The 21,544-nt window shown below is 34.0% G+C and overlaps 1 protein-coding gene across 7 annotated transcripts in view; it reads left to right on the top strand.

Annotated features, from left to right (window-relative positions):
• The window catches only part of LOC126762274 (formin-like protein), an 89,546-nt gene that overhangs the window by 36,894 nt on the left and 31,108 nt on the right, over positions 1–21,544 (top strand). For all 7 annotated transcript variants that reach the window (XM_050478920.1, XM_050478919.1, XM_050478918.1 and 4 more), the window contains one exon: positions 19,226–19,309. In XM_050478920.1, the coding sequence (XP_050334877.1) occupies positions 19,226–19,309 (84 nt within the window). The remainder of the gene's footprint in view (positions 1–19,225; positions 19,310–21,544) is intronic.

Raw genomic sequence — 21,544 nt, 5'->3', positions numbered from 1 at the left:
AGCAGTGTGATGACGGGCAAGCGCGGAAAAAGGTGGCATTCGCAAATAATTATGAAGAATAAATAGGAAATTATCATAAAGACTTACATACATACTTAGTATGTGGCTATCATTTGTTAGGGAATTTAAACACCGCACGCGTATATTATTTGCTATTACAAGTGCCTGCATTGTGTATTTTTAGATTTGCTAGATTCAGAAAGGCATTGCAGACAATATAAACCGAACTGTTTATAAGTATGTACATATGTATGTGTAAGTATACGTTTTAAACTTTATATCGGAAGTGAAGATTGTTCGCCGATTCGCGATTTTTAAACTTTCGCAACATGTTGCTACAAAGTCGTCAACATGCCACAGACCAATAAAATGTTCCCAGGGTTTCATTAAGGGTACCTCACATATAATTACCAATATACATACTTATATGGACGAAAGTCAGTCGGACGTTCTAAAATCCTAGTATTAGTTATATGAGGGCTAGGTGAAGTTTTCGGCTAATTTAAGCACAAAGATATACTCTTGAGTAAAACATACAAACGAACGGATGGACAGACAGACGGAAACGGCTAAATCGAATCAGCTCGTCAAGCCGACTGTTCCTTTTGAGTGTTACAATTATAGTTGCAAACTTAATATACTCAGTTCAGGGGTTCAATAGAAAACTGTAAGGCGGAGGACTTTTGCTTTACAATAAAGAGTTCAGAGTAAGTACTAAACGAAAAAAGTATTAGAGTTTTCTGCCCACAAAACAAATATGAGATGCTCTTCATGTGTATGTGCTTCTGTCATACTAAACATATTAAAAGTATGCATTTCAAAACAAAAATAATATCAACGGAACCACAATCTCCGAAATCTGTTTGCCCTACTCCTTTCTTTATGGAACGTTCAGTCTCCTTTACTCAGCCTAAACATGCGAAATTGAGATTCGATAACTTGGAGAACGATCGTGAAACTATTTAGCAACGTTGCCACTGAATATGATTGTAGCGATAATGAGAAAGCACTGTTCATTTATTGGACAAAGTAAATTTCTTTAAGCATTGCATTCAAAATTGACAATTTCACAAAGTGATGACCAAAACGGCAAATGTGTTGCCCCATTAACGCTTTGCTTTCAGTGTTGAGAGTACTCATACAAAACACTTCTAACTTTTCCGTCAATTCAAATGTCTTACGGAAAAGCGAAACAAAAATTCAATGTGAATTGGCCATAAGGATTATTACAGCACACAGAAAGCATAAGGCAAAAAACATGTGTGCTCCAATGTGTTAGAAATTCTTACGATTCAGGCAATTCGGCTCGCGAGTGTATAAAGGCATGTTTGTTCACATACGCATTTTCATGTGTGCATACCAAATGCTCTTACAATCGCCCTTATACACATACATACATATGTACATATGTACCAAGTTTTGTTCCCATTACAATTTTCTAACAGTGTCTGTCATTAACAGAGCCGTTGACGTTTTACGGCTGATATGTTAAAATATTGCTGTTGTTATTAGTACTGCCGTTTGGCGCGCTGCCTTCTGTTGAAAATGAATGCAATGACCCTCTTCAGCTGTGATATTTTGCAATTTTAAGGATTCATTGTACGAAATCCTTGGATGTGTTGTGTTATATACATACATATGAACATGCTTTACAGCAGTCTGCTTTCTTGTATCACCATTATGACCGTCTCAAATTACAAGGCTGTATTTTAAGCACACGTGGGCTAGGTCAATAACATGGTAAAGCAACAGGAAAGTATTTACTGGCGTCCCTGAATAAAAGCGGCAGCGGTAAATTACTGTCAAAAATTCCTCATGTCCATAGCTTTTGTTCTAATTATGACTTGAAAACGACGCGGCATTGAATTGAGAAGATTTTCTGTTACTTCCATGTTCTTACTGTTGTTGTTCTTTTTCTAATTTGTATGTGCACGTGTTCCTGTATATGATCCTTGAGGTTACACTCTGGTGATAAAATCAGTTCTCCTATAAATTTGCTTGTCGTTGTCGCTAAATTAATGTTGCCACTAATATGTGAAATTATTTAAAGCTCTAACAAGTCTAACTCTAATTTACACCAGAAGCATAAATTAGCTCTAGTATATCACTTGTAATAACAATTGACAATTTAAAACAAATGGCACGACCTATTTGCTTATTTTTGCAGAAAAAAATGTTTAAATTTCAGTTTTAGGACGGTAACAACGAAGTTGTGTAAATAATATGGACATATGTATGTATATGATTTCATTGATTGATGATTAAAAAAAATTTATTGAACAATTTTAATTGGTCTTAAAAAGCCTAATGTTGACTATTAATTCTGAGAGTAAATAATATTTAAATTCTCTTTTTGAAGCTGTATTATTGTGTTTGAATGTGTACAAAATTGTATATTGACATTTTTAGACCAAATTGAGGCTACTGGGGCTAATCTTTGGAATCATATTTTTTAAAAGATTCATCAGGGGACGGATATTTTAAAAAATTATCTTGCTGGTGAAGTATTAAAGTTTTCAATATAATATTAAAATATAAATTTTTGGTGGACTTGCCAAAGAAGGTTAAATTTTTCGGCCGATTTGAGGAAAAAGCGGTTGCAGTGAAAAAATATAATATGTATAATACAAAGAAAAGTAGGTAGGTAGGAGTGCAGCCCTATCGGGCTCAATTAGCACTTGATGTGCCATTTTGATTACAAAGAAAAGTAATTCACTAAATTTCGTGTGAATTTCGCTGGGAATGCTTCTGGCCTTCTGGTTTCTAACAAATCCAATAGATCTAGTTGTGGAAGTTGTTTGAAAGTAAACGAAGTATGATCATCGCAACCCTTTCTTCTTGAATGTCCCGCCTTTCTGAGATCAATTTCTCGGCCGTATGAAATGAGCATGTGAAAACTACCCTATTGATCGCCATCTAATCTCAACGAAAGCAAATTTTCACAATATTTACATTGACAGGCTTTATCGAAACTTAGTAACGAATGGTTCTTGTTATACCAAATATACCATAAAAAACATGTCATTAAAATCTATCAGTCGTTTGACGTCGGAATAAAACTAATAACTCGGCTATGTAGCGGTTAGGGTATTGCTTTGTTTAAATTTAAACTAAAATTTCGGATGAGAACTGATGATATTTTGTATGTTGATGAAAAGTGGTATTTTTATGAAGAGAAATTAGAATTAAATTATTAAAACATATAATTAGTTACATACATATGTATATACTTATGTATATATGTAGATAAATAAAAACTTCAGTTGGTTCAACCTTCTTTGTGCACTGTTAGAGATACATTTGAGTAAATATGTACATACATACATATGTACATACATATGTCCATACAAAAGCATGAACATCAATACAAAGCACATCTAGTGAAAACGGGGCGCTATGGTTCTGACGATGGTAAAATAATGAATTTTATTGTTTATCTGGAAAGGCATTGAAACACATGTTGAGTTCAAAACATGGACCGCTGTCTGCATTCATTGGTGTTGTTGCAAAAGCGTAGCAGTAGAGGGTTATGCACTGATTACAGTGAAAAACATAAACCATAAAATTATAAATTCATACATTCAAACATTCAAACAGATACATACTTAAACATACATATGTACATACATCTGAGTATGACTGCTATTTTGATTGGTAGTGGTGGAGTTTGCACTTTTTCACTCGCTTGGTTTATTTGCAGATGTTGATGATTTGTACATACATACATATGTATGTACGTGAGTGGAAAACATATTATTTTGTTGTAAGAGCTTTATGATTTTTGTTCTGCTATTAGTTTTGTGTTATCTTCATTACTCAATATGTTTTCATATAAGTAAATATGCATGTATACTCGTAGTTTTATGTGTATTATGACCATTTTCGTGGAATATGTGTGAAAAAAATTTAAAAAAGTTTTGAAGTTAATTTCGGTTGTTTGGCTTTGTCGTTAAGTTTAGCCGTATGTTTACAACAATAAATGATCGATATATATGTACATAAGTATGTATGTATAATATATTTTAAGCTTTTGGTGGTGAATTTCATAAAAGAAGTAGACCACAAGTTCATTTAGTATCTGTTGCACTAATTTGACTGAATGTTATGGAAAGGTTACATACTAGTTTCTTGTCATTAACGCTTATTGTTTGAGACATACAAATATCAGAATTACATATATATTTTGTTGTTTATTTGTATATTATAGTAATAGATATTTTGAATTTTGATTTTCAAAAACATGATATTTTAAAAAGAGTCATAAAAATATATTTTGGATTCTTGGTACTAATATTAGTCATATTTTTACCTATTTAGAAAATAACCCCAAATAAAGTCATATACTCTTTTTTGCCAATGCATACTCAACCAACATTTACTGAATATACCATCGACTTTATCGCCTTAATAAGCTTTTTTTTGTTTTCGCATTTGCTTACTAACTTCTCGGAGTTCTCTAAGTTACACATCTAACACAGCATTTAAACGAAAGTATTTAAACATGCTTTAAAGTAGTTAATATTTTATTTGCGCCTTATTAGTAAAAGCAACATTGTTGCTTACAAACAGCAGAACCTGTTCTCTTAAACATCCTGAAACACAAAATTAAATATTTCATTTAAATCTTTAAATTATAGTTTTGTTCACTTAACGGTTGTACGTATCAACTAAAACTAAGCGATATACTTGTAGATATAGGGTTACATATATGTACATACATACTTATGTATGTAAGTATATATAAATGAACAGGATGACGAAAAAAGTTGATATCCGGGTGACTGTCTGTCTGTCCGTCCGTTCGTTCGTGCAAGCCGTAACTTGAGTAAAAATGGAGATCTTAAGATACATATCTCCTAAATAACTAAAGCTACAATAACTAAATTTGCTCAGTGCAAATATTATAAGAACAGCTACAGAGAGTGTGAAAATTACTACTAAAAACTACTTTATGGGAGCTGACGCTCGGCGTGGCACCGCCCACATTTTGGTAAAAGCTCATATCTCGGGACCCGACCAACCGATTTTGATTAATTTTGGTACTTGACATATCTTCCATATTCCTATGTCAAATTATGAAAATGGGCGAAATCAGACCGCAACCACGTCTACTTCTCACATAACACAATTTTAAATTCCACTTGATTCTTTCATTTTGCGGTACACAAATCACGAAATAATTAGTACAACGGATTAACTAACAATTCCTTTCAAGTATGCCACCTTATGACCAAATATTTCCCGAATCCAATCAAAACTGTTCAAGCCCCTAGGTACCGAATATGTGAACCCCAGTATCTATATTTGGCTTTTGACTGAAAATATCTGTCAATGTGTGAGGAATACAATTGAAATTCAGAAAAAAACCTTTGCTGACAATAGTATTTCTGTATATCAAAAATGGGTTCAGTCCGTCAATACTTCCCTGAGCCTCCATATACCTAATATAGAGATTTTCGAACTTCCAGATGATTTTATGCTGGATATATCGCTCAATATTTGAGTTACCTCAATGAAAATTACAGAACATATTTTACTAATCAAAGTATTTCTCTGGGCGAAAACTTGATCTAGCCCCCATATAACTATTACCAGAATTTTCAAAAGTCCGGCTGACTTTACTCCATGTGATTGAATGTGAGGTACCTTAATGAAACCCAGGGAACATTTTTTTAGCATGTGGCATGATAACAGTTAATAGATAGAATCGGGTCGATACTACTCCAACTCCCGTATACTACGTATAATGATTTTTTAAAGGTATTTTCCTGGCCTTGGTTCTTGCAAGTTGCAAGAGTATAAAATGTTCGGTTGCACCTGAACTTAGCCTTTTCTTACTTCTTGCCAATTAATCCTTACAGAATAATACGTTCTAACATATTACATTATATGTAAATACATACATATGCACCAGAGAACTGCAACGAGTCATAAATTTTTGTTCATAATGGGGTATTGATCCGTTACTCTGTCTGATTCTGTCAGTTCAGTTCATGTACACGAATTGAACCGTTTATTTTCAAATCAGCGATAGAGAACAACTTTGAATCACTAGCGATCAGCTTATACTTGATTTGTTTATGAACGTTCGCATTAGTAGAAAATACCCGAAGTGATACATACTGATGCTTCAATGATTGAAATGATCGACAGACTTCGATCATCCCCTAAATATTGATTTACTCGTGCACTTCTGTTCTATTTCAAATACACATGTATATATGTATGTACAGAAAATTGTTGTTGTTTGCTGTATTCTTAGATTTACTTATAGTTTACCCGAAGTTTCACATCGATTCAAACAATCGTCGCAACGCTATGAACTGACATGATATGATTTGAACCGAAGCCAGCCATACCGTTTACTCAATCGTGATTGCCGAAGAACAGATTGTTCGTGTTGCATCAGGTCAGTTGACGCTGGCGGGTACTCGAATTGATCAACAATGTTGTCTATGCTGAACAGAATTGATTTGATTGTGTTTTTGGCACGAGTGTTTGTTCTGATTTAATTATACTCGTTGCAGCTCTCTGATATGTACATATAATATATATTTTCGTTTTAAAACTTTAGCAATCTTTTACGCTGACTATTTTGAAAAACTGAAGAACTCTTCTGTATATTGTGGTATTTTTAACATCAATAAAACACCGCTGACTCACCGCTAAACGTGAAACACCCGATGCCTAACAATTGCGTTCCCCTATTCTCTATATCTCTGTCATTTTCATCAACTTCCAACGTTCCACTCACATAACCCCAGTTACAAAAAACTATACATACAAGCGTTTTTTGCCCACCGAGAGTAGATAGAATAATCGTGTGCATATACTCGTATGTATGTATGTGTATTGAAATTATTTAATTTATTTCTATGCCATTCGTTCCTTTATTCAATAAATTCAAATGGACACGTCCGGTGGGTTTGTATGCATGTTGTCATTGTTAGGCTTTGTTGTTATTACTCATTTTTTGTTTTTGTTCGCAAATTTATACACAACACTCCTGTTTGGCTTTAATGCGTGGGGTTATAAGTAATAATTACGTATTTGTGTGTATATATGTATGTATGTACATGTGTATGCAAACAGGTTATGGGTTGTAGTCGCGTTTTTCATACTTAAAAAGGGGGACAAATCAACAAAAGCAGCTTGACAATAAAAGCTCAATCACACAAAGCTTGCGATAGTTTATAACTACAAAAAGGTTTTCACAAAAACTGTAAAATATTGAATACAAGTTTATAAAGTATGTGTTCGAGCTGAAGTCCCCCAAAACGGCATTTTTATATATAAATATCCAATGCCAACAAAATAAATAAAAAACCAACAGGAAATTATTTTTTGTGCAAAAATTACAATGTCAATTAGTCTACATACTTATACTTATGTACAAGGTGCGTTCCGAAGTAAACAGGACTAGCGACAGGACAGAATCTAGCGCCCCCTGGTGGCGCTATATATGTGTCGACTGGTGCGTTAGAATCTGCTATCTTTATCGATTGTCCAGTGAGACATTTCATTGATTGGAAATGAAGTATTGCGTTTTAAGTGTCAGTATGTTTGTGTAATCGGTGCGAAAATAAGCTTCGAACAAAGAGCCAACAATAAATTTTGTTTTAAAATTGGTAAAACTTTTGCCGAAACGTTTCAATTGATGAAACAAGTTTATGGCGATGATTGCCTATCCCGTAGCAGAGTGCACGAGTGGTTTCAACGTTTTCAAAGTGGTCGTGAGGACATAAATGACGATCAACATGTGGGCCAATCAAAATCCGTGATCACCGGAAATTCCATCGAAACTGTACGTGAATTCATCAAAAATCAGCCGAAATAATCATTGAAACTCATGGAAACGGAATTGAACATCGATTTATCGCATTTTGACCGAACATTTGGGCTTACGAAAGGTGTGTGCACGGTTTGTTCCTCACAAATTGACTGACGACCAAAAATTGCTCAGAATCCAACATTCGAAGGACGATTATTTGACCAAAGATCAAAATTTAACCATTAACCACTCCCCGTATTCACCTGGTATGGCACCGTGCGACTTCTTCCTTTTCGGAAAAATGCATTTGCCCATGAAAGGAAAGCGTGATGCAGACGTAGAGGCCTTTGAAAAGGCTTGCACCGGCATACTGGCGGCCATACCGGCCAACGAGCTAAAACCCTTGTTCGACATCCTTTTGGACCGTGCAAAAAGCTGTATTGAAGCAGAAGGAGACTATTTTTAATAAAATAAATCGATTTTGCCGAAAAAACCATTTGTTCTGTTTTTTTTTGAAGTCCTGTTTATTTTGGAACGCACCTTGTACTTGATCATACTGCGAGAATCCATTATTCCAACAAATCGTTGAAATTTTTAATAAATCTTTGTAACACTTTTTATAAACCGTTAAAAATTACTTCGTTTTAGCCATTATTACATGTGTATTTGTATCCGAAGTATTTAACTAACTATGCTTCGCGTCACACATCGTAAGCTAATGCTAACTGAAGTTAAAGACTTCGAAAGACAATACATACATATGTATGTATTTGTGAGATAATATGAAAAATGAACAAAGAAAAATGAAAGGAAAAGCACATAATATATAAACTTACATTTTTACATTTGTAGCTTTAAAACTGCCGGAAGAGATGTACTAGTGTTAAGGGATTCGGTGGCATACCTATCCATTGTTAAAGTTAGGTAAGACAGCATGTTGACACATTAATGTACATACATATATGTATGCATGTATGTAGAAGTTTTACGTCGGTAGAGTCGGCAAACTGTTGAAATGAAAATTCTTCTCGATGAAGTTGACGCATGAAGCTTCGCCTCTATTATATTTGTATATAGAGTGTGCCTTTTTTGCCTTTTTATGTCAATTAAGTGGCGTTTGTAGATTTTCTCGTTAACTTGCTTATCAACATTCTTTTCTGACATAATGAAGACAAAGTATATACATAAGTATGTATGAACTATGTAAGGGAAGTGAAATAAAATACGTGCATGTTTCAGCTGCCAAAAACCTTGAGAAGTTCTAGCTCACGATATAAACACTAGAGACTCTTATATACAATAAATATTATAGCATGCGAAAAGAAATTTAAAAGTTTTACACGCACAAAAGATTGCGATGCAGTGCATCTAATTGCAGCAGATGCCAATAATTGAGATGAATGATGCGAGAGAACTTGGTGCGACAAGCATCTGCGTGAAACAAAAGGCTTTAATTTCCCACTTTTGACTTTTATTCGTTCCCTTATTTGCTCTTCGCTCAATTGCATTATCAACATGTGCATTAATCAGCATATACACATACATAGATATGCACATATTTATAAGTATGTATGTGTATGGAAGTCTGTCATTTTCCGGCACTGCCCGCACTCATTTGTAGAACCAGTTGTCTGTTTTTTTCTCAGAGAAACGTAATAAAAACATCGCGATGTGATGAAGGCGAATATGAAGCAACATACATACATAGATACCTATTACTTTCCATTTTTGTTGATAACTCAATTTATTCGAGCTCTTTAATGGTGTCAAGGAATGAACTTCATGTTACAGATTGAAATAATTACTATATTCAGTCTTGTTAGTATTGTAAATATTTATACCATTATTTGTATTATATTACATTACATATTTATTTCTTATAAAAGAGGCAGTGCCTTGTCTTTGCGAAACCAATTGTTTGTTTTATTATATAGGCCACATTATTTAACACGTCAAGGGTTTTTAAACAGGTTTCTAAAACATCAAATTATTGTTGCAATGATTTAAGGGGCTATACCAGTGTGTCGCATGAAAAATTAGGCTATTTTCGTGAATTTTGTTAAAAGAAAGTACTAGATTGAATGTTTCGATGTTCTATGGACGTAATAAAGTATATTTTTAGCTACATATATTAAATTTTGCTGTCTGCGGAAATGCCGAAAATAAAAGTGCCTCAACTGCTGGCATGATTCCGGTCGAATGAGTAGCTGAAACAAAAAAATTAAAAATGTTTATTAAACCTAAATATATTTTCTATACAATGAACTACGATCTTTGAAAAATATCAAAAATTAAGAAAATGACATAATTTTGAAAAAAAAAATCGTTTTTTACGAAAAAAAAGGTAGTTTTTTTAATGCCAAATTGACAACTTTCAACCAATCAAAAATATCGTAGTCCATTGTATAGCAAATGTATTCAACTATACCTAGTTTTAATTTGAAGTCGATCGGTCAATTTCTCGTTGAGTTATGATGTCAGCACATCATCTCGTTTGCACCTCTGAGCGGTCGCTATTTAGAACGCTGCCAAAAACTATTCAAGATACGACCTTGCCGATTTCACAGGATATTTTTGAATATATAAACTACCGAAAAAGCATTTTTGATAAAATAAAAAATTTTTTTTTTTTGAAAGTGTCACTGGTATAGCCCCTTAAGCTATTTTGGTTTGGAGACCAATATAATGTGTCTTGAATTGGATATGGTTTAAAACTACTTGCTTAAAAAAATAATGCATTAAATTGTGACGCAAAGAGTTTCCTGAGTCTAAAGAAAATGGCATTAAAATTGTTTGACGTTTTTCCATTATCTCAAAATGTATATTATTTTATATAGCGGAATCCAAAATAATTAGTCATGTTATAAAATGTATGCAGTAAAATTCCTCATAGCCGGACACCCACCGTCGCAGTGTTATCCAGTTAGGGCATGGCAAAAACGAGAGTTTAAAATGTCAAAAACTGCAACTCAAAACTATATTCCTACTGAATTAAGAGTGAATGAATGACAATTATCCCGCTAGTTTCCGAAAAAACACCGCGAACCAGACGACACCAGAGCAAGACAATTTGTTCGTTTGTCTCAAACACACAAAAATTAATAAGAATTAAAAAAGGCGGCAACCATGAATTGTACTCGACAAATTTAATGAAATCTTGTCCGTTTATCAGAGATAATTTGAACGAAATATTACCAAAATAGTGTCCGTCGAAGTCAGTGAAACGTATTCATGCCCTGTTATTGGAATTGCTTTTGTATAAAAATAATAATGAAAACACTGTGTTCATGAAATTTGTCCAGTTATGGGAGATGTCCAGCTATGAGCACTGTCCGTAGTGGGGTATTTCACAGTATTTTAATAAAGATATAATCTTTCTGTTATGGTGAACATTTCCAATTGCAAGTGGGAGATGATAACTACATCTTTTCCTTTCCAGGATAACGATGAACTTCGTATATAATACGAGTAGGTAAGCTATTGTTTATGAATATTTGGGTTGCGAAAGCTTTGTTCAAAGTGGGAACCGCGGGCTTTAACCAATAAAAACAGCACGGTAATGATTCTGAGCAGTGTCTGAATCTATTCAGAGTTATTAAGTTATGGAAAATTTGATATGGGACAATGGTAGAAACATGAACTATAATTTTACTCGGAACATCGCGCCATACGAGCGAACAACACGCGATGAACTCAATTCAGAGCGAAAAAGGATTCAACAGCCAATAGGCAAAGTTATGGTGTCTTTATTGTGAGATCTACTCTCTTGAAATGTAAAAAACCAACAACAGCGGGATATTAATCCGGCCTGGCGCTTATAGTCGCTTTCCTACACACAAATTTCAAAAGAATGTGCGTTAAAAATACAATGGATAGTTATTCGCCTATACTGAAGTGTATTTTGAATTAAATTGTAATTCGTACTACAAAAAAAAAGTTGCATAAAGTAATAAAATGCAAAATATCCTTCGAGTTTGTATTAGATACCTATAGAGGAAAATTTTAAGACGGGGGACTCATCCACTTTTCACTTACTTATGTTGATTCCCTGATTTTTACGTATCTACATACTTACTATGTATGTATGTATGTATATCAGAGAATACTTATATACCTACTTATATACATATGTATATAAGTACATATGTATGTATGACGAGACGAATATGTTTAGTTACTTGGGTAACATGAAAATGGGACAGAGCTTAATGGTATTCAGATTCATGCTCAATTATCTGAATACCAGTGCACTTATTCATGCAGACATATGTATGTATGTACATATGTACATATTTACACGAAAGCTTTGGTAAAGTACATCCGCTACAATCATAAATTACCCATAAAAATATGAATTTACATAGAACCATTAAAACATATGGTACATGAGTATGTATGTAATATGTGCAGGGAGAGTAATCACATTAAAATCGCGATGCATTTACTTTTGAATTAAATGAGTTTGCTTAGGCTTTCGATCATTCGTATGAATATTTGTAATTGTATACGTGAAACTATACACAGACGGAGAGAGATATGTATGTGGGTGCGAGTAAAAAACAACACATTTGTTTATAAACAAAAAATATAAATGCAAACAACGAAAAGTGTGTAAAAACAAAAAAGCTAAATAATCAGAAAACAAAAGCATAATGACGCATCGCTAAAAGCTTTTTCTACTCTATATGATAAACGCAATAAATAATTGTCAAAACAAATAAAAAGTCGAAAAGCAGTATGATGAGTAAGCCGTATTTGCCTTTTTCGGCTTTTCAGCGATGAGCTTTGTGGAAGTTCTGATTTTTTGTTGTAATATGCAGTAGAACTTTGTTGTCTGTGCATGTATGCGTTGCTTGGAAGAGTGGAGGAAGAGAAAGCTTAAACAATCATACTGATGACGTGATTCAACGGACGGATTTGCTTACAGTTGCGGACGAAAGTTTACGTACACCTCCAGTTTTCTTAGTTCTGAAAGTAAAATAATTCTAAAAAAAATGAGTTGATGCAGTTTCATTTCAATCTTCTTTCTAATCACTAAACTAAAAAATTAATAATATTTAACTTATGTATAGTAGAACAACAAAGTTATGAATCAAAAAAATAAGTTTGGTGATAAAATATTGAAAAGAAGAAAATATTTGTTAAAATTTTGAAGAAGAGTCTATCGACGGTACAGGCTTTTGAAAAAAAATCAAACCTTGTGCTTCTACTGAGGTTAGGCCGAGAAAGTTATCTCGTAGAAACGTCGTAGAAATGTATTTGATAATTTATGATGTTATGGTCTGGAGTTTCGGACTAAAGAGGGAATATTATGTTTATCACGAAGTTTGTAACACTCAAAAGGTAACGTGGGAGGTCGTATAAATTATATATTTACGTAAATGATCAGTATGATCGTTTTGTCTGTATATACGCGAGCAAGTCCCTCAGCTTTGAAAATAACAATTCGAATTTTTACACACGATCTTTTCTTCCCAACAAGCTACTCATTTTTCAGAACCGATGATATCGTACAGGTATCGCCACAGGATATACAGGTACGAATATACATGCATATACATATCTAAGTATGTACATATACATATGTATGTATGCATGGTACAAATTTAGATCTAATTTAAAGGGTTAATGTCCTCATTAGAGTGAAGGCTGACATCACCGCCGTCCAAGAAAAGCGATGAACGGGACAAGGACTGAGACGAGTAGGTCCTTGTGGCATTTACTACAGTTTCCATATAAAGGACCGCAAATTTGGTGTGGGATTCGTGGTGGGAGAGAGACTCCGTCGCCGAGTACTATCATTCACCCCGGTGGATGCTACAATCCGCATCAGAGCGAAGTTCTTCAACATAGTGTAAGTGTAAGCACCACCAACAATGTCAGCCTGGAAATCCAACGCGAGATAACTCTTGCCAACAGGTGCTACTTTGGACTGAGTAGGCAATTGAGAAGCAAAGTCCTCTCTCGACAAGCAAAAACCAAACTCTATAAGTCACTCATAATTCCCGTCCTGCTATCTGGTACAGAGGCTTGGACGATGACAACAACCGATGAGTCGACGTTGCGAGTTTTCGAGAGAAAGGTTCTGCGAAAGATTTATGGTCCTTTGCGCATTGGCCACGGCGAATATCGCATTCGATGGAACGATGAGCTATATGAGATATACATATGTATGTATGTATGACGAAATTGACATGGTTCAGCGAATCTAAAGACAGCGGCTACGCTGGGGAGGTTATGTTGTCCGAATGGACGAAAATACTCTAGTAAACACTGAAAGTATTCGACGCAGGACCCGCGGACCAAGTGGAGAAGGACCTGGCTTCGCTTGGAATATCCAATTGGCACCACTGGCGCGCTGTTGTTAAATCGGCTATAATCGCGTAAGCTGTGTCTACGCCGATAAAGAAGAAGAGAAAATGAAAAAAACTTTGCATTCAATTTGAAGCAGATGCTGTACGGTACTGTTCAAATATTCCATTATGTTTTTTTTTGTTTGTCGTTACCAATAATGCTTAGTCTATGCTGACTTTAGTATACAACGCAACCCATTCCTGCGTGGATAATCCCATGTATTGGGAAACGGATGCAGCTATAGTAATAATGGCAAAAAATGATTCATTTAAATCATCGCGGCAGGTAGCAGTCGATATTAATCAGTCTTTAGGACTAAAGATATCCTCTAGACTTATCAGAAAGCGTTTGAATCAGGCAAAGTTTTTCGGACCCATTTTGAGGAAAAATGTATTTTGCAGTGCCGTAACAAAGGTAATAATATAGGACCGTATGGCAGAATATTAGTCCATCGTACTAAGTGCCAAGAATATAAAACTAAATATATCGAGAAGACGATAAAAGACGGTGGCTGAAGTATCATTGTTTGGGGTATTTTCTTGTAATGGTATCGTCCCGATCGTGAGAATCAATGGACAAATGGGCAAGTTTCAGTATTTGTACAACATATGCTTTCGGTTCCATGCCAATCAAATGGAAATTTATGCACGATAACGATCATAAACACGCCTCGAAGTTAGATAAAATTGATTTTCTGAATAGAAAGTCGATATTTGGAATTGCCCAGTGCCAAATCCTGACTTGAAATTGAAAGCCAAAGGAATGAAGTCAAGGCTAAAACTGTGAAGGTTAATTATAAAAATATGGGCAATCTCAGGTCTGCTATATCTAAAGATAAGTGACAAAATCTCTAAGAAAGTAAAGGTCGCAGGTGTGAAGCAGTCATCAATAACAAAGCTACAGCACAAAGTATTAACAATAAAAGTATTTGTAAGGACCAAAATTAATAAAAATTCAATTGGAACTAAACTGTCCCTCTTTTACCAGTTTGTGTCATTAATGTGTCCAGCTTATTACACCATAGATTTCACATTTTGATCAATATTTTTTTACCAATGAATTGTAACTTCAGTATTTACTATTATTTAATACGAAATATTAATCTTTAGAAAAGCTCACACTTTTATTATTTATTAAAAACATTCGCGATACTGTAAAAGAACGAATGTAGCTGCCATACAAACTGAACAATTAAAATCCAATTCTTGTGTAGAAACTTACTTTTTTATTCGTGAACCTATAGATGCAACGAAGTTAAATTGTTTTCCTATTTCATTTAAAATAATCTCGTCAATAAGTAATTATTACACTGCGTTTAGAAGGTTCTAAAATACATACTTATCTACTCATTTATTTTCGTCTATGAGTTTGTTCACTTTAGTCGTGTCTGTCACATTCGACATATTTACATAATCAGAAAATCAAACAAACTCGACAATGTGGAACACTACTACAATGAAACCTCTACTTGCGGACATCTCTCTTAACCGGACAAAAATTGAGGAACCAAGTTTTTTTTTTTTTTTTTACACAATTTCCACTCTAACAACCGAACACTCTTATGACCGAACGAGGACACTATTTTTACTACTTTTTATTTTCGTAAAAAAAAATTGAATTACTGAAAGAAAAAGTAAAGAAAACAATAAAAAACGTCTAAAATGCGGACAACGAAGATCAATAATTAAGTAAAAGTAGAGAAACAAGCCGCGCAGCATCTTTTGCAAAACGTTTGCAATTTAAGTCACTCTCGAGATATCAAACTTAAAAATATAAAGTTGGTAATTTTAAATGCTAATTCAACATATGTTTGGCAGCCCATTGATCAAAGCATAATACGGAATTTCAAAGGAACAAATTTTCAATAACATTTGACATTTTGGACCCTGTTTTATTAAATTAAGACTCAGCGTAACGATGAACGACCCTATGTAGGGTTTTTAAATAAAAATCGCCAAATTCTGACTTTTGCTCGCGAAATTTTCAAACTCACTTAAATGTAATAAAAATTTTCGTCGTAATAAACATTAATACTTGGTCAAAGACCGGAAGTCGTGAGCTGCTTCAGCCATACGTAAAAGAATCCTTTCTAGCCACTCTCAAGTGAATGGCGATCAGAAAACTTTCCTCACTTGCGTGAACTTCTACACATGACTCCATCCTACAATCCTGACTAAATATTCGACGCAGTAAACGCCAGAGGAAGCAGAGGAAGAGGAAGACCTCCACTCCGTTGAAGGAACAGGTGGAGAAAGACCTGGCTTCGCTTGGAATCTCCAATTGGCGCCACCATGCGAAAAGAAGAAACGGCTGGTAACTCGGCTATAACCGCGTAAGCTGTTTCTACGCCAGTGAAGAAGAATAAGAAGACAATAATATTGACTTTGTCAATATGTCTAAAGAAAATATTAGTGGGGAATTATCTGAAAGAGAAACCGAAGACCTAAATGAAGTACATACATATGTATGTATGTATGTGCTCAGAATGTTGGTCAAATGAAAAAGTTATCTTGAAAACGGTTTTATAAAACAGGATTAAGGAGGATCAAGGATATGGTCAAAAAAATTTTGAAAAATGTATTACCACAAACGAATTTATTTTAACGATGACATACATACATATATCACAAAAGACAAAAATAAAATACCTACAATATCTTTCAGAAATATGTATTTTAATAAAGTTTTTATTCGTTCACTCCTTTAAGCGGACACCCCCTTTAAGCGGACAAAAATTGTGGAACCGTCAATGTCCGGTTGTTGGAGATTTTACTGTACTTGCAAACCAAATAATATTGTCATAACCTGAAATTAAGAACTGGCTAGAATAATTAAGCGAGGAGACACCGACTGGCGACTCCAGACGTGTAAATATGTTAAATAAATTAATAGATATACATATGTACATACATACGTATGCCGCCTAAAGTTGTCTCCATCAATTGCTGTGTTAACATTGCAATGTTCAGGGCGTGCTAGAGTAAGGTATGTTAGATAAGTGGGAATTTTACACATGAGATATTGTTTGCACTCCGTCTAATCTAATTTGACATAAAACAATTCGATTTGAGAACGCAAACTACGCGGTCATACATAAACGAAAATGTCTATTGATTTCGAAACATGTCAAACAAATAAAGTAAGGTTGCGATCGGATTTTTATGTTCATGCCACTAGCTCGAAAAGGGAAAAGGGAAATCTTCTCATAAAAACTATTAGTCGATCTAACTAAATATTGAGTGCTGTTACCCGATTTCATGAAATGTATCATCATTTAAATAGGTTAGCATATAGGTTAGTTATAAATGCTATTACTAACACTTTTTTTATTCACATAAATTTTTAATAAATTTAGTTTTACTTATTCATAAAAAGACATTTGAATTATTTGACTTCAACTTCCTTTTTAGCACATTAGATCTTTCACACATTTAACAATGTGCAGAATTATAAATTCCAACCGGCCTACAGAACAGTTGTCGATTTAACTTTTTTTTTCCAAAAAGAATTCTTAATCCCTTTCATTACAAAAATATTTGACTAATAGATTAATCAAAATTGATAATCACAGTCAAGCCGTATGCGAATGATCATTCACCGTCAAATATTTGACTAACCGTTTTTCTTCGTCATTTTAGTTTTTATAAACTTCATGAGGTATTGATACTTGTTTTTCTAGCAACTATTATCTACAAGCTGTATAACATGTCGTTAGAGTATTCAAAGTCGTTTACTACTACTGCATAAGTAGTCTTAAGAAACACTCACTTCAATGTAATAAAAATTGTCGGCGTAATAAACATTAATACTTTGTTTGCATAACGGGAAATATATATTTTTGCATACTAATATGTAAAATTCCTTACGGTACTATTGGTTGAATATGCAAATCTTGTTAAATGAATATTTCTTTCTAAGCTTAAAGCTGCTGAAATGACTATTCTGTACATTCGGTAACTATGCTAGGTAATAACATTCTGTTTACAAAGAATATTTTATAGCCATACAAATTTATAATTCTTATGTAATTTTCCATTTAATTATTCCTGTCTACATATTTTCTACAATACGGATTCAGGCTTAAAAAATGTAATGCATGCGAGTATAGACGAGAGTGTGGCCAAAGTAAATATGTAGTAACTATTTTTTTTTTTTCAAAATCCTAAATTTAAGCGAAGTGTCAACTTTTACACATTTTTACTTTTATTATCTACTATATATTTTATATATGTATTGTAATTTGGAACCACTATATTTTCTTAAAAATATGGGTTTACACTTTCTTTTGGGGGTAGTAAGGTTAATTCGAGCGAAAAAAAGCATATTTTCAATATTTTTTTTTAAGATACAATCAATATTTATTTATTTGTATAAATATAGCATAATTATACGATATTTAAAGAATATTCTGTGAAAGTTTCATAGAAAAATATTAAAAAATGAGCCGGTGACAGAGAATCTTCGCAGACCTTCCAAAAAAAAATTGATTCGCGGTGAACCGCATAACTCATGACTGGATCATTTGAAATTAAAAAACCAAATTGATTTGATTAGTTGATAAGTTTCCTCAGGTAACGCTGTCGAGTTTTTTTAATGATTTTTCAATTTTTTACAGCGCTCGGAACTCAAAATACTGATTTTTCACCAAAAAATAAATTTAAAAATAAGTTAAAATTAAAAAAACTCGACAGCGTTACCTCACAGTTTATGTAAAGAAAGACTGTGCAAAATTTCAAAAGGATCGGTTCAGTAGATTTTGAGCTACAGAGTTCACCGGCTTCGGAAAAGTGAAGTGTGAGAAAAACGCGTTTAAAGTTTCACAGCCGCTCACAATCAAATCGGAGGGCGGAGACTTACAAATGTATATCTCTGTCAATTTTGCTTTAATTGCTTTCAAATTTTCACAGAATAATCTTAAGATATTGTACATTAATACAATATAAAATAAAAATAATAAAAGTGCAAAAAAAAAAAAAAAATACCTTACTACCCCCTTAAGGTAAAATATTATGCTTTGAGCTTCACAAAAACCTCCCCTTGATTATTGTACATACTATATACGTTTTTAACAAAAATATATATTTTTTTCGTTTTCTTCAGGCTTCAATGGATTTACCTCCGGACAAAGCGAAGTTGCTCAAGAATTATGATGATGAAAAGAAATGGGATATAATATGTGATCAGGTTAGTGAAAATGTGCTCAATAGTTTTTAAAAATTTTTAAATATAAAATTTATTTTAGTTATAAATTTTTATACTCTCGCAACAATGTTGCTAACGAGAGTATTATAGTTTTGTTCACATAACGGTTGTTTGTAAGTCCTAAAACTAAAAGAGTCAGATATAGGGTTATATATACCAAAGTGATCAGGGCGACGAGTAGAGTCGAAATCCGGATGTCTGTCTGTCCGTCCGTCTGTCCGTCCGTCTGTCCGTCCGTCCGTCCGTGCAAGCTGTAACTTGAGTAAAAATTGAGATATCATGATGAAACTTGGTACACGTATTCCTTGGCTCCATAAGAAGGTTAAGTTCGAAGATGGGCAAAATCGGCCAACTGCCACGCCCACAAAATGGCGAAACCGAAAACCGAAAACCTATAAAGTGTCATAACTAAGCCATAAATAAAGATATTGAAATGAAATTTGGCACAAAGGATCGCATTAGGGAGGGGCATATTTGGAAGAAGCCCCCTACTAAGTTTTAGCTATGTCAACCAAATTCTACAGAGTCGTTTCCTTTAGGCATTTCCATATACAGTTCAAAAATGGAAGAAATCGGATAATAACCACGCCCACCTCCCATACAAAGGTTATGTTGAAAGTCACTAAAAGCGCGTTAACCGACTAACAAAACACGTCAGAAACACTAAATTTTACAAAAGAAATGGCAGAAGGAAGCTGCACCCAGGCTTTTTTAAAAATTGAAAATGGGCGTGGCGCCGCCCACTTATTTCAATGATATTCGGTATATAATATTTTGTTAACACCCTGATGACATGTACGAAATATGGGTGAAATCGGTTCACAAGCACGCCTTCTTCCAATATAACGCTATTTTGAATTCCAGCTGATGCCTTCTCTGTATAATATATACATTAGGAACCAATGATGATAGCGGAATAAAACTTTACACAAATACGGTATTTGAAAAATATGTAAATGACGGATAATGAAATCTCGATTATCACTTTACCATGCGAGAGTATAAAATGTTCGGTGACACCCGAACTTAGCTCTTCCTTACTTGTTTTCAATTAATGTTTAATTGAAAAAGTTGATAATTTTTACTCTTATGTCAGTTTGGTTCGATTATGGGCTATATATTAGAAGGTAATCCTGGCATTCTCTTAGAAAAAAAACTGCTTATCCAGAAAAAATCCTTGTAAAAATTACGAAAATACAGAATAAGTTGTTAATAAAATTGACACCAGTAGTTGATTGAATATTTAAATGAATATATTTTTGGTGAGAAGCAGAGGTGAGACTCTAGTTGTGGAAGACCGCAATACAGTAGTTCACTATTTCGAGGAATAATGGTGTTGCATGTTCATGAAGAAGTAAAATTTTTGCAGAACATCGTTTTCATATGCCCACAATGGTTCCAATCTGGAAAATTCATGCATTCAAACCGTTTTTGAAGAGAGGACAAAACCCTTAACTACGAGCCATGAAGCTAGAATAATAGTGCGAAAATAAAAGCATAAATTAAAATCTGTAAATTATATTCTTTTTTCTCTAACTATTTTTACAAATAGTTCAACACGTCGGTTTTTAATTTTTAATTTATTTTTGAAAGCTTAGTTGAAAAGGTTTCCCTTTTAAAGTTTTCTTCCTAATAAACTTCACTTGCTAGAAACTTAGTTGCTTTTGAGCTAACCCAAAGTCAACTTCATAGTTGTTGTCTTCTAACATAAGTGTATCACGTACTTAGGAGAACGTGATCGCATCTTTTGGTCGAAGCGCTCTTTATGCAATACTCTTAATATTTATATATGGAATGGTTCAGTTAGCAACTCACTTTCTGCTGAACGCCTATGAAGCGGTATAAGCAGTCAAATATGTAACACAAACTTCTTTGAAGCGTTGTATTCAGCCTCAAGTGAATGAGCTGAATCACAAATTTGAATGCAGTGGCAAATAATTGAACTACACTCGGCTCCCAGTGCTACCTATTCTGATTGAACGTGCTTCGCGCACACATTTATGCATTTACTTTTACAAATAGCGCTCCATCGACGGCAATTTTCTTGATAAAAATACAATGCAATCAGTAGCATAAGCGAAGCAAAGACGCATGGTGGAATAAATCAAATAAAGCAACTTGTTGGCAGCGACATCGTCGCCATTGCGAACACACATCGCTGCGGTGGCGCACATTAGTCACCCTAGATCGATCGTGGCAATCAGCAATTGCATAAAC

This window comes from Bactrocera neohumeralis, chromosome 6, assembly GCF_024586455.1.
Source record: "Bactrocera neohumeralis isolate Rockhampton chromosome 6, APGP_CSIRO_Bneo_wtdbg2-racon-allhic-juicebox.fasta_v2, whole genome shotgun sequence".
NCBI classification, from domain to species: domain Eukaryota; kingdom Metazoa; phylum Arthropoda; class Insecta; order Diptera; family Tephritidae; genus Bactrocera; species Bactrocera neohumeralis.
The sequence above is the reverse complement of the archived record's forward strand: the minus strand, read 5'-3'. Positions and strand labels throughout refer to the sequence as shown.